General features: G+C 36.1%; 1 protein-coding gene and 1 long non-coding RNA gene across 4 annotated transcripts in view; one reads left to right on the top strand and one right to left on the bottom strand.

Moving 5' to 3' along the window:
• The window catches only part of ARHGEF3 (Rho guanine nucleotide exchange factor 3), a 134,662-nt gene extending 121,521 nt beyond the window's left edge, over positions 1–13,141 (top strand). For all 3 annotated transcript variants that reach the window (XM_060688323.2, XM_034436806.3, XM_034436787.3), the window contains 7 exons: positions 2,814–2,876; positions 3,035–3,131; positions 4,114–4,190; positions 4,830–5,087; positions 7,404–7,574; positions 9,655–9,841; positions 10,118–13,141. In XM_060688323.2, the coding sequence (XP_060544306.2) occupies positions 2,814–2,876; positions 3,035–3,131; positions 4,114–4,190; positions 4,830–5,087; positions 7,404–7,574; positions 9,655–9,841; positions 10,118–10,464 (1,200 nt within the window). In that variant the 3' untranslated portion in view covers positions 10,465–13,141. The remainder of the gene's footprint in view (positions 1–2,813; positions 2,877–3,034; positions 3,132–4,113; positions 4,191–4,829; positions 5,088–7,403; positions 7,575–9,654; positions 9,842–10,117) is intronic.
• The window catches only part of LOC117676976 (uncharacterized), a 30,769-nt gene that overhangs the window by 6,584 nt on the left and 9,207 nt on the right, over positions 1–14,978 (bottom strand). The window lies entirely within an intron of this gene.

Genomic DNA, 14,978 nt, shown 5'->3' with positions numbered 1-14,978 from the left:
AGCAGTAGTCAAATGAACAAGGAAAGTGATGTGAAACCTATTGTGTGCTAAGCTGTAAACTGTATTTTAGAAACCACAATGGCTGGGTACCAGTGATGGGTTCCTCCCGGTTGTGTCTGGTTCTTGTGAACCGGTTAGTAAAAGCGGCGGGAGGCTCCACCCACCCACCCGGACATCATAATGGACAATCTGTGCATGCGGAGAAGCTTCTGTGCATGCGCAGAAGCTTCTGCGTATGCGCAGAAGTGTGCGTGTGGGCTCCCATTGCGAATTGGTAGTAAAGGTAAGTAGAACCCACCCCTGTTTGAATACCTATAGCATGTTAAACTAAAAACAAAGAACATTGTAGACTTTCTTGATATATGAACTCAGCCAGTGTGAATTGTTGCTACAAATGTTTTTCCATTGATTACGAATATTGAAAGGCAGGAACAAATGGCAAAGTTATAGTTGCACATTTTGCTTCCTGTCTTAGTTCTAGAATGGCTACTTAGATAATAATTATGAGGTAAGAAGGTCTCCTTCCTGAACATGTGCAGCTCTCAAGAGCTGCGCATTTACCAATATTTAAATTTGCTCTCCTAGCACATGTCTCCATTAGCCATCCAATTGTCAATGTTACTTCCCTTTCCATGTCTGCTTTCTTACCCACATCACTTCAGAATTGGAAAAAAAATGGTTTTATGACTGAGACAGCACTCGTACAAGTGAATAATATACATCACTACCCTGGTTTCTGCCCCTTTTCCAGCCTTCTGATTAAGGGTTAGATGAAAACCAAAACAACTATAGAATTATTATCTAGAGAAGCCCCATTTTCACAAAGCCTCTTTAGACATTTGAAGGAATACTTAACCTTCTCATAAATAATTTGCATAACATAGAAGATAATGAGGATTTAGCTTAACAATAAAAAACATGGATCTGTTTGAGGCTGAATTTAACTTGTTAACTTCTGTTATTTTGTTACTTGTGTTAAATCAGTCTTGGAATGCATGTGTGACATGCTTGCACTCCTTCCATGGCCTTGATATTTGTGTCATGAGAATAAGATCAATGTGTTAAACATTTTTACAATTGAAGGGCTATATTTAGGATTATATTGGCAAGAATTGTTGGAGACAATACAATGAAGATTTACAATTTATTAAAAGATTATCAGATAATCAATCCAGAAGTTTTATTAGTGATCAGATGGAGACTAATATATTTCTGAAATTAATGTCACATCATGAGGTTCATGAATATGTGAATATTCTATAAAGAGAAGACATACCAGATGTGGGCTGAAAAATCCAGGTGACCCAGTAAATGGGGGACCAAAAGATAAGAACTTTCGGCCCCCCGCTTAGAGGGCCCCGAAAGCCCTACTAAGCAGGAATATACAAAAGTATGAAAGCTATTGCTTAATGCATTGTAAGCCGCCCTGAGTCTCTGGAGAAGGGCGGCATATAAATCGAACCAATAAATAAATAAATAAATAAGAACACTCTTAACACTTTGCTGTCATCTAATGCTTGTCCAGATTATTACATCCTACATATTGAATGCTAACAGAGAACTACAGCTTAATGAAGCAAGAAATAATATTTGATCATTGTTAACACAGAGCTGGCTCAAAGAAATATTATTGGAACCCTTTATCTTCTTGCCTTAAAGTATTCCTTGCCTATCAGGCATGTGATACTAATTATTTTTTTCATTCCAGTCTCTTGGTGTTGTAAATTGATTAGCCGTTGAGCTGTTCATTCAGAATGATCTAGTGCATGTTTAATCAGAAGCAAGGCATTTTATTTGATATTCCAAGCATTCATGCTTAAAGTAGCAGCTTTTCTTGTTTTTTATACAAATAGACTGGGTCTCATCTGGAAATAAAATGAGTCAATTTGCTTTGCCACAAAACCCCCATGCAAGGCCATTGTGCGCTCCAAGAACCTTAAGCATAACAATCTCTTGAAACAAGTTATGAGTAACATAAAAATCTCTTGAAACAAGTCATGAGTAAAGTAAGGGCAAAAAACAGAATGACATTTGAACAATTCCTCCTCCTCTTTTAAATTATTTTGAAACTATAAAAATATACTTTTTAAAGCACAAGAAGATGCAATGTACACCAATTTATTTATATGGAAACAATATAATTTGCACCCATCAATTTGTCCTGAAACCGACAGTAGGACCAATGATGCACTTAAAATTTAAGGAAGTGGAAACATACAAGATACAAGGTAGTCCTTATCTTACAGCCATTTGTTTAGTGATTGTTCAAAGTTACAGCAGCATTGAAAAAAATGACTGTTTTTCACAGTTACAACCATTGCAGCATCCCCATGGTCATGAGCAAAATATTTTAAGCAACATATAGGGGAAATGGACAAAATGAACACTGATGATTTTACCTTACTATTGGCCATAACTTGAAAAGTGTTTGAAGTGTGTCTCTGTGTGTAAATATATGAAACTCATTCTGAAATATTGATATAAAAATAGTATTCTCTAATAAAGAAGCATGCTAACTGAAAGTCAGAAACTGTTATACTAGAATCCATTGTTTTATAATTTTTCCTGATGTAGCAAAATGGACTATATAATTAGTCATACAACTAATCGTTGTTAACACAAAAGCTGTAGATTGGAGTATAATTTATACATAAAAAATAGAATAACTACTTAGTCTGTTGATTTTATCATCTTTGTATGATAAAAATTGTATCTTTAGCCTTATTTCAATTATTCTATTTATTTTGGAATAGCACATTTATTTATTTTATAAAAATATCACTTTCTTTTCCAAATTATTTTCAAAATTACAGGCAATATTTGAACTTTCACAAGGAGAAGAAGACTTGATTGAAGACTTAAAATTAGCAAAGAAGGTACTTGCATGCTTACATATCTGAAACTTGTTAATACTGTTTCTGTGATCAATGCTAATGAAGACAAAGTTTGAATATAGAAGCCAGAGCATAAATATGATCACTAATAAGGGAGTTTAAATATTTGTTTATAGTATGGCTTTTCTGTCTTTGCACAGGCGTACCATGATCCAATGCTTAAGCTATCCATAATGTCTGAACAAGAATTAAACCAAATTTTTGGAACACTAGATTCTTTAATTCCTCTTCACGAAGGTATAATTTCTTGGATTCAGTATATTGGAGAAATGGTTGTATACAATTTTAGAGTGCTGTGCAAAATCTATAAGCTGAAATATGCAGCAATGTCCAATATTTAAAATTTTCTATAATATTTGTGTAGGTTTATATTTATGGAGAGGACATTACCTTGGAATTGGTTGGAATCTGTTAAGGTTTCATTATGGAATTGAGTAATCCTAGTAAAACCAAATTGTCTATCACCACCACCATCCAAATTAATAATAATGATAATAATTCTGGAGTACATACCAAAAGTTTCGGGCTATATTTTACATAGCCGATTATTTCAGCTTATTCAGATTTGTAAAATTATGGTATGTGTGCCTTTGTTTCTCTCTATTGAGCTACTTTTAGGACTGTTCTTTTTTTTAAAGGGTGCTATGAAGGGAGGGACTCCGATTCCTAATTAAGCCGCAGTATTAGAAGAAAGTCTTAACATTGTTGCAAAAGGGTCATTTCTGAAGTGCATTGTTTTGCTTTTCCTCTGACCATCATTTCATCTTTAGAAGGTGGGCTGGATGCTTAAATGTGGAAATGTTTTGTAATAAGAGCTACAAATCATTCTGCTCTGATCAAAACTGAAACTGTCAATGCAGCAGTTAAAACGGATGTATGAAGAAACCATTAGGCATGATGCATGAAACACGGATAGCCACTTGACTCACTTTCTTATAAAAATGATTGGGGCTTTAATGTCATTTTGCGAAGTTTTTATTACTAGAAACTAATACTAAATTGACAAGTTTCCCTTTTCTGTTGTTTAGCCAAAATATAGGGAAACCCAGTATGTTTGAATCACACAAAAGTTCAAAAGCCTAGTCCACTGTAGAGGAAAAACCAGTGTTACATTTTCTGCTAAGCCTGGCTTTTCATGTTATGAACATTATCAGTGAATGATTCATAAACCAATAATACTCATTCATTCCCATAATACTCAGTATTCTATTTTCATCAGATCTTCTTAGGAGACTGAAGGAAATTAGGAAGACTGATGGATCTACAGAATCAGTTGGTCACATTCTTGTGAGCTGGGTATGTAAAATACTCATATATATTTTCTTGTTCCTATTTTTTAAATACCAATCTTATTTGGCATTACAAACATGTCTACAGAAACACGAGTACAGGATTTGTAAATATTTGCGTTAAAATTAATATAGTTGGAAAAGATACAAATTTTATTGTTTTTATTGTTTGGCTGTGCACCGCCCTGAGTCCTTCGGGAGTAGGGCGGTATAGAAATCTAATAAAATAAAATAAAATAAATAAATAAATAAATAAAGACAAGGATCTTTGATTTTAATACTTGAGGCACCTTTCTAACACTGTAGAAGATTAAGGGTAAAGAACACACTTCAAAAGTTGCTTTCATAGTTTCATGTGTTAACAGATGTCTATTTTATAAGCTTTGCATGTGCCAATGAGCAATGCTTGTGATACATAATCCTTAGGTTCAATATAATGTTCTAAGGTAACATATATCTATCTGCTTCGGAAGATTGCATTGTTGTATTAGCTCAAATATATTGGACTTGGTCAGAAAAATGTGCTTTTTAAACTCATTGTTGGATACCAGGCTGCAATAACTATTTTTAAAGCCATTAAATATGTTTGAATATGAACATGTAAAAACTCCTGCCACATACTATTTTCATTTCTTTTCTTCCTTAGCTGCCGTTCTTGAATTCTTACGATAGTTACTGTAGCAATCAAGTGGCTGCTAAAGCTTTGTTGGACCATAAAAAACAGGACCACAGAGTGCAAGACTTCCTACAGCGTTGCCTGGAATCGCCTTTCAGTCGTAAATTAGATTTATGGAATTTCCTTGATATCCCACGCAGCCGTCTGGTGAAATATCCATTGCTACTCAGAGAGATTTTGAGGCATACACCAAATGATCATCCAGATCATCAGCATCTTGAAGAAGCTGTATGTGTTTAGTGACAATGTAGCAAGTAGAGCTATTTTTTAAAAAATGTTGAATTATTCATCTCAAGGCAGTTGCTTGGATTAGAATTACAATAGTGTCTGTATGTATGTGAGTCTGTAGTGTTTGATAAGCAAAATTACTTACAGTTAATGTAAGAATATTAGCAGTGTAGAAGTAGAAATGCAGTATTGTGTTTAGAGGCTGTGGAAAAGTTAAGGTGCCTTCTCCTGCCCCGTTAGCTAAGTGTTCTTCCAGACTAGGCAGCTCCAGTAGATATATCCACCTCCAAGCCCCCTTTTTAATGAATTTTAAATTTTAAAGCAGTCTCTTTCCTTTGACAAAGCAGTTCATATGACCTCCACAACCCGAATTGGTTGGTCATACTAATAGTTTCCTTGTATTGTGTTGAACTGTTGAAGCAGAAACAAACAATCTGATAACACATGAACCTGCTCATATGTGTATGCATTTATGGCTAAATATCACACCTTCAAATATTACTCTCCATAGTGTTACTTCTTAGATATAGTTCTAAGAAACAGAAGCATGCCAAAGCTACTTATGCCAAAACTTTTCTTTAATCCTCTGGGAATAGCTGCTACTGCTTAAATATTCAAAGGCTGACCAGGGTTTCAAGAAGATTGTATATTAGCCATATTGCAATAGCAAAGGCACCAAGTGCTTAGGGCTCCCACAAATTTTAGGATTCCTTCCCCTTAATGAAGATATGGAAGTAAAAAGAAAAATTATACAGGGGAGGGAGGGGTTCAAGTTTACACATAAGTGTCATATTAAGGGTTTTTTTTGTGTGTGTGTGTTTTTTTACGAGTTATGAGTATATTATAGGGAAGTCTGGGGGGAGGGGAGGGTTAGGGAGGGTTAGGGAGGGTTAGGGAGGTTGGGAAGTTTGGGGGTGGTGGGGGGGGAAAAAGGGGGTGAAAATGTAATTGTAAAACTTTTGCAATAAAAAAAAAGATATGGAAGTTCAGTACAACTGTTTTTTACTAGAAGTATGCAGCACTAATTTTAATCACTTTATTTAGAAAAGCATACCTATTTACTATGGCATAGCAAGTTACAACACAAGTTTGGGGTCAAGCACACGTAATACTAGTGGTTTTAGTTAGAAAATCAAATGACAAAGAATTCTGATGAGAGAGAGAGAGAGAGAGAGAGAGAGAGAGAGAGAGAGAGAGAGAGAGAGAGAGTGAGTGTTGTATGCTTACTGTGTTTCTCCAAAAAGAAGGCCGGGTCTTATTTTCTTTTGACCCCTGAAAAAACGGCTAGGCTTTCTTTTTGGAGGGTTCTAATTATTAACTTGACAGCCCCACCCAGCAGGAGCTGGCTGCTGGCCTACTTCTGCGGCTGCTTGCCACCACTCGCAAGCATCATCTTGGCCTCCATTTTGCCTTCAGATGCCTTCCGGAAAGCTCTCTGCAGCCGATAATAGAGCTCTGGATCGATCTGGAGCTCTGTTATCAGCTGTAGATGCCTTCTGGCAGGCATCTGAAGGTGAAACGGAGGCCGGGGTGATGCATGCGAGTGGCGGCAAGCGACTGCAGAAGGCGGCCAGGCAGGTGATTGGGTGTGCGAGACCTGGTAAGTAGGGCAGTTCCACCCCCCCATCCCCACCCTAGCTTATTTTTTTACCTGTGTCGATGGGGTCTTAATTAGGGTTAATTTTGTGAGTGGGGCTTAATTTGATTGCATGCGCTCAAAAATGTGCTAGGGCTTCTTTTCAAGGTGGGTTGTCTTTTTGGAGAAACACAACAATTATTTCATATAATAATCTGGTCACTGGAACAGAACTTGGTCACTGAACAGGGACTGGATGTATTCATATTGATTATCATATGGTATATTCCTGCTCGCAAAGCAATCAAGAAGTGAAGGGTCCTTGGTGCTGAACTTGGTTGGTGCAGACATTTCATTCACTTGTCCAGCACTGATAATCTCATCTAATTTGGGTAATGAAACATCTGCAAGAAAACAATCAAGCTCAGAGACCAAGGACTCATTTCAACCCTGAGCTACAAATATTTTCTTCTAATGATAACCAAGAAATTCCTGCAGATGTCATTCCTGCACATTCAGTTGAACCACTGTCAGTAATATCTAGAACAGTGTTTCCTATGAAGAATGAAGAATTCTAGGAATTAAAGTCCACACACCTTAAAGCTGCCAAAGTTGAGAAACTCTGTGCCAAAAAAAATATTGAAAACTTAATTTTTAATAGATCTCATTTTAGCAGCTATTTGTCAACCTGTCTTGGAAATTGACCTGCTTGTAAATGATCTCTTTAATTTTTTTTCCAGATGAATATTGTTCAAGGCATAGTATCAGAAATCAATAAAAAGACAGGAGAATCTGAATGTCAGTATTACAAAGAGAGGCTGATATATCTTGATGATACCCAAAGGGACTCCCTAATAGATGAGTCACGTGTTGTTTGCTGTCATGGTGAACTAAAAAACAACAGGGGAGCGGTAAGAGATTTATTATTATTTTTTTAAAAAAATACTGGTATGTTTTATTTCCTTTCCTTTGAATTCTGGTTTTACATCAACAGATTGTTGCTCAAATTAATCACATTGGATGTTTCAGGCTACCGTTAGTTAGTATGATTAAGCAGACTTTAGAACAACAAACGAGCAAATGTGTGTTAGAAAATATTATTCTTCTTTTAATAGAATTGTGATATGTCTATCCACCCATCTATCTTTCCATCTGTCCATCCATCCATCTATCTATCCATCCATCATATTTCCTTAGGGCTCCCCCACCCCAGTACATTCTTAAATGAGCATTCAGTTCCATAAAAGGAGGACAGATCATGAAAGATCCCTACAAAGGAACAGCACCATAAAATATCTTGTCTTCCACTACATGGAAAGTCCCATCAGGGATCATGGCTGCCAAGCTGCAGGACCACAGGGTCAGTATATAAGCACATCTCAGAAGGGAACAAATCCAGCAGTTCAAAACATTAGTTGTTCATAGCAATTGCCCAAATTTCAAGGTCAAAACAGACCAATGTGAACACAGCCTGGATTCACTATAGGAAAGCCTATGGTTTAGTGTCACACAATTTGATCTGTGAATCCCTGGTGCTATACAAAGTCAACAGGACACTAAGGACTTTCCTCAAGAACTCAATGGGACTGTGGAAAATAACACTGGAAATCAATTCAAGATAACTTGCATAAGTGTCCATCAAGTGCACATATTCCAAGGCAATATATTGACCCTGCAGTTGTTCTGCATAGGTTTGAACCTCCTCCACCAGATAATCACAAGGAATGATATGGATACAAGTTCAAGAGTGGAACTACCATCAGCCACTACCTCTACATAGATGACATACAATTCCATGCAAGAGTGAGCAAGATATCCATCTGGCACACAACTACAGTGAGGATATTAGGATGTCATTAGGACTGGAGAGTTGTGGCATCCCAAGTACCACCATCAAAGGATAAGACAGATCCTGAAGACCCAACTTAATTGGAAGAACAAGATCCATGCCATTAACATATATGCCATGTGCGTTATCAGATATCTTGTTGGTAGAATGACCTGGTCAAAACAGAACATGAAGATCCTGAACCTTCTCACAATATATGGAATTTTCAAACCTAAGTCCAACAGAGATTATATACTAGGTAGAAAGAGGGTGGGGTGGGATCTATTGAGTATCAAAGTCTGAAACCCATAGCGTCCAGGAATACATCAGTAAGATGGCAGACAAAAATGAGCTTCAGAGAAAATGCCTGAAGCAGCAGCAGACATGAGAAGAAAATCAAGGAGAAAGATCAAATGCCTTGGGAAGACAAGACCCTGCATGGGATGTACTATCAACACATATGCTAAAGTGGCAGATATTGGGAAACCCTACCAATGGCTGGGAAGGGCTGACTAAAAGGCAGCACTGAGACACAGATCAGAGAAGCACAAGAATAGGCACTAAGCATTAGATCCATGGAAGCAGATTCTATTGCACTTAAGGACCCAAGGTGCAGATTATGCAGAGGTGCAAGACATACAGTAGTGGCATGATGTAAGATGGAGACAGGAACAGCATACATTCAACAGCACAACCAAGTAGTTGGCACTGTGTACAAGAACATCTGCATAGTGTATGAGCTAGACCCTCCCAAGTCCAAATGGTAGGTCCCCCAGATGGTTGTGAAGAATAATAGGACCAAGGTACTGTAGGACATCTGGATCCAGACAGACAGGTACTGGCCAATCAACTAGACATCATGGTAGTAGACAACGACTAGAAGATAACAGTGGCAATAGATGTAGTAGTATCAAATGATAGCAACATCAGGAAAGAGTACAAGAAGCTAGAAAAATACCAGGCCCTTAAGAAGAATACCTGAAGAAGAAACTAAAGAGGATTTGGAAAATAAAGAGCAAAGTGGCTGTGTGTGTGGTGGGGGGGAGAGGGAGGGAGAGAGAGATTGAATATTTGTTTTCTCCTAGAGTAATTGGTTGTTTTTTAAATAAGAAATTTAGAAAATTCTAGAAAAGAGACTCAAGCTTTTTTTCTTTTCTCCTCAGAAATTTCATGTCTTTCTTTTCCAAGAGGTGCTAGTAATTACTCGGGCAATTCTTCATAATGAACAACTCTGCTACCAAATGTATCGTCAGCCCATCCCTGTGAAGGATCTAATGTTGGAAGACTTGCAAGATGGAGAGGTGCGATTAGGTGGATCCATACGTGGTGCATTCAGCAACAACGAAAGAAGTAAGATTCAGATTATTTTGATGTTGACATTTCAGAATTTTATTTATTTAAAATTCTATCCATTTGCTGTTTTGTTAAGAAGCTGTTTTGACATGTCCTTCATGTAGCTGGCACCTAGAGAAATCCAGTTCTTAAATTAACGGGTGCGATTGTTTTAAAGCCTTAGCATTTTGTGGAAAATTACAAACAAAAGCTCAAATGTTCTGAAAATTAACACAGCATTTAAATCATCTTGCAGAAAGCATTCTATATACTGATTTGCTTCCTTTCTTCCAGTTAAAAACTTCTTTAGAATCAGCTTCAAAAATGGATCACAAAGCCAATCCCACTCATTACAAGCAAATGATACTTTCAATAAACAGCTCTGGCTTAACTCTATCCGTCAAGCCAAAGAACTGGTTTTACGTGCCTCGGGTGAGAATGGAGTCCTTGATTTGGAAGGACCTGTAATAGCATCAAGTAGGAACAGCATATTCCAGCAAGAATCCAAGTCTGAACAAATGGACCAATCAGACAGTGGATCTAACTGTAGCATGGACACTAGTGAAATCAGCCTTGAGTGTGACCACATGGAAGAGACAGATTCTTGGGAGAATGACAGAGAATTAGAAAGCAACGTCTGACAAAAGCTTCAAGAGGCTTTCAGTGTCTTATATGTACGTATTTGCATTCCATTTGTGGAGCAAGAAGCACTTTTTAATATTTTTGTGACAGTCAATTCAATCCCTATTATATTTGTACCTGTTGACCATAATACTGTAACTGCCGGTATGTGTGATTTGGAATGTGTGGCAACTATAGTCTTGTGATAGTCTGTAAATGTCTCAATGGCTGAGACAGGTACTTGACCAAATATTTCACACGTCCTGTTGGTAGACATGATTTCTAAACTACCAGTTTTAGACATATTATATAGCAGGTGTCCCTGTTTATAAAATGCCCACATTTGATGTTTCAAATGGCAACTTAACACAAGTTGTCTGGATGGCATTTTTAAAGTATCAAAGTCAGGAAGTTGCATAAAACAAGGTTTCAAAAAGCCTGAAGTTAAAATTGATGAATTACTTATTACTTGGTGATTTGACATAAGTACATTACTTGGCATTAAGTACATCACTTGCATGGGTACAAGCTATCACAAGTAGTGTATTGGACAGTGGATGGTGTTCAAAAAATAATGAGGACTCAAATGATGTCCAACCATTTATAAAGCAGTGCTATATTTTAGGATAAACTAAAATAATAAGCCAGTAGGAATCTTAAATACAGATTGATTTAAATTTTTAGGGTAAAATGTTAAGATAAACATGTCAACAATTAACATGGCTAATGTAATAAAATAGGGTTTTTCCAAGTGCATAGATGCAAGATAATCATTTGAAAATTGGCACTTAATTAACAGTGAAAATCTAAAACTTTATATGATTGTGCTGTGCAATAAGCAGATTCAATAAACATTACAAGAACATGGAAACACCAAAAATGACAGCTGAAATACTTTGAGTTCATTTAAACAGAATTGTTTTGCTTTGTGTAGCCCTTTCTGAGGTAACATATCAGTTTGTATATAAAATGGTGCTCTCGCTTTACATTTTTTGGTTTGTCTTACATTTGATAAATAAAAATTATAATCAGTACTGGGGAAATTAGTTGGGCGAACAGCAAATAAACCTCTTTCTCAGTTTCCATGATTGCTCATATTCCTAGCCTCCATTGCAGGTACAGATGGAGATGCTTGACAAGGAAAGGGTGGCACATGATAAGAAGCCACAAGCTCCATCCCTTTTGTAAATGTCTTGTGACATCACAAGCACATAAAATAGAATCAAATTAGAGGAGAACTCTTTTTTCTCATTGTGACAAAAGCATATCCTGTTGCCACCACTGAGATACTTTCTGTCATGAATTCTGTGTAAGAAACTTGTTTAATATGCTTCTCATATTAAAATTCAGAATACATATAATGTGATTCAGATGTAAACAAAACATTGGCAACCTTGCAAAAATTTGGAATAGGGATCCCCACTAGAAAACATTAGAAAGGCCAGGTTTTTAAATTAATTCATTCATGTTTATAATGTGTTTTATCAGGAGTTTAAATTGCTTAGCTAATTGTGATTAAAATAAGCCACGATTGCCATGATTAAAACCATGATTCAGATATTTTCTTATAATAGACCTCCCGATAAAGCATTGACTTCTTTAGCACCAGTCTGTACCATTCTATAATTCTCTGTTGTGAGAACCGTCTGTATCACCTACTGTTATTCTAGCAACTCAACTGCAAAGTGTTCTGATTAACATCTCAGAAAAATGTCCAGCTATTCTTTGATTAGCTTTCCCAGTTAAAGTTGGGAAAAACGCCAATAAACTGGGAAATTGAATAAAAAAAATTACAATTAGGTTTGAACAACAATAAATTCAGTACCATGTTTCCCCGAAAATAAGACCCTGTCTTATATTTTTTTTGAACCCTGAAATAAGCGCTTGGCCTTATTGCCATGCACTCAAAAGCCCGATTGGGTTTATTATCAGGGGATGTCTTATTTTGGGGCAAACAGAGTATTTTAATGATTTTTTTATGTGGGCCTATAATATGCAACTTAGTGCACTGAAATATAATTATTATTATTTTCCATACAGTATAGACTCCAACCTCAGTTCAACAGTAACATTGGCAAAATGTATACATCAAGCATTTTATGTTTACAGAAAAACTAATGGAGAAAATAAGGTGTCAGTTTTTTTTTCTTTCACAATCTGTTACACAAGTAATTATGTTAAAATAATCAGTATATAGTAGATTATTTTACTTCTTTTTTTTTTAAGTATTAATTACCAATATCACTGTTTAGGACATTTCTGTATGTATAGGATTAAAATATTATGGTCATGTTTCACTCTTGTAATTTATTTAACTTGCTTTATTCTGGAAAATGTTCACCAGTCAAGGGAAGCAGATCCAGTGACTTATGGTTTAATGCAATGTTCCAGACTGGGCCTGGAGTAATAGTTAAAAAAGACGCAATAGAAAATACATTAAATTGCAATCTTACAATTTTTACAATCTTACAACACATGGGAATAAGTCCAAATGACATAGTGGGACTATTTCTCAGTAAATATACCAAGGATTGTATACTTAAGTTGTGAACTACTGAACTGACAAATACTTGCCAAAATGTTAGAGAAATTTTATGGTTTTCATTTATTAAAAATACTGTATTAGTGATTAAATATTTTTGCATAATAGCCTTATACTGTTCTCAAAACATTTCAAATAAATTACACTGAATTATGTTCCGTATCTCCATGCTTGATTGGGAAAGGCAGAATATCTTTTACTTCAAAGTATTATTAATTTTATATTTTAGCTAAACTTATTGTATATTACTGATGCTCAAAATGGGTTTATGAAGGATTTGACATGTGAGAGCTATAGAATCAACTTTATCAAATTATTTTTCATTAGTTTTAAGGTGTTTGCTATTTCTGAATAGGAACAAGCACCGGCAACTGTCCAGAATCAAAATGCATACCCCCTTAGAAATCTTACAATAGCAGTTGATTTTATTCTTTTAAAAGGGAAGCAAATATCCCTTATGTACTAGCAAATATATAGGGCTGTGTAAAGAATTCAAAAGACGTGCTTCATGTGCTATAGCTGCTTTAGTAATTTAAAGAGGGAAGGTTCTTATTCTTAGCTTCCTTCAATCTCTTCTATGATTAATAGGTTAAACTTTTATGAATATTTAAGACATCAGGCAGGACATTATGGTGGTCTTTCTGCTGAAATTTTAGAATGGTTCTCCCAAGCCAACCAATGCCAAGTATTTTATTTTACGAGAAAATATCTTTGGAGCAACTGTAGACCTCAGTTTCTTCTCCAGCCAAGTAGATTTTTGAGATTTGAAAAAACATGGTTTCCTTTACAACTTTAATTTTAAAACTGTGAAGGCATCAGAGCATGTAGGCAGTCATGGAGTATAGACATATGAGGTATGAGGAAAATAAAGGCTAAAGTAGTTCTACTGGTGGTAGGAGCCCTCGGGGCTGTGACTCCTCTCTCCCTCCCTCTCTCCCTCCCCCCCCTCTCTCTCTATATATATTTATATAATCTATCTCATATTTTTTAAAAATCAGGAGCAATATGAGCTTCTTGTAAAAGTACTTGTTCCATGCTGCAGTTATTTTTTTTAATAAATATCTCAGGCCTTGAATATTGCATGAAAATATTATGACACTGTTTAAAACATTAGGCATCATATATACAATGGAAAGACCCAATATGCCAAGTCAAGGCAAAAATAGAACAGCTTAATCTGAAACAAGCTGTTGCATATTAATATTTTTTAAAGCTGCTCAAATAAAAATAGGAATAAACTCAATTATGGAAAAACACATGCCTATAAAAAAAGAATCAAGCTGAAATAAAACCCCTATTGAACGGAAAAACTATACATGAGGAAGAGAAGCATCTACTTGATATTTTCAAAATTATTGGGAAGACTTTTATTGTATTTTACTATCAGAATGAATTTCAGATCTTTCTGTCAGCTATCTTTAACTTGGAATCTTCAGGGCTGCCACAGTGGTGGATGGGCAAGCTGTGGGAATGGGAGGGGGGTAGTGGAGACAGAGTGGGGTGTATAGCCATAACAACATATTTTCCCTTAGGAGTCAAGGACTTTCAGCCTGCACCTGGGGAGGTGTGACTGGGAGTCGACTACAGTTAGGACAGTGACCTGATTAGACCATGTGATGCCCATGTGGATGCAGGGGAAGGAGCTTTGACTTGACTTTGGGTGGGGAAAATCCGTCGGCTTCAGATTTGGGTTTTCTCATATCTGCCAATATGACATCTCTAATAAATTCAAGCTTTGAGGGAAATGCCTGCCTTGGAGTTTTGATTTTGTTGTGGGCTTACTTAGAACCCTGACACTTACATTCAAATATTTAGCAGCAACAGGATTATAACCTCCTTTTACTCCACCATCAAAAGAAGAAAAATAAACATCACAGGGTAGAAAAAAAGGCTGCATCTCTCATCTTGTTCCATAAATGTGGTCTTGATTCAATTTATTATGAAAAAGTAACCTTCACATCAAGGAGAATACAGTGAAATTGTTTAAACTAT

Source organism: Pantherophis guttatus, chromosome 2 (genome assembly GCF_059756535.1).
Source record: "Pantherophis guttatus breed Tessera chromosome 2, ASM5975653v1, whole genome shotgun sequence".
Lineage (NCBI taxonomy): Eukaryota > Metazoa > Chordata > Lepidosauria > Squamata > Colubridae > Pantherophis > Pantherophis guttatus.
This window is presented reverse-complemented; position numbering and strand designations above follow the sequence as displayed.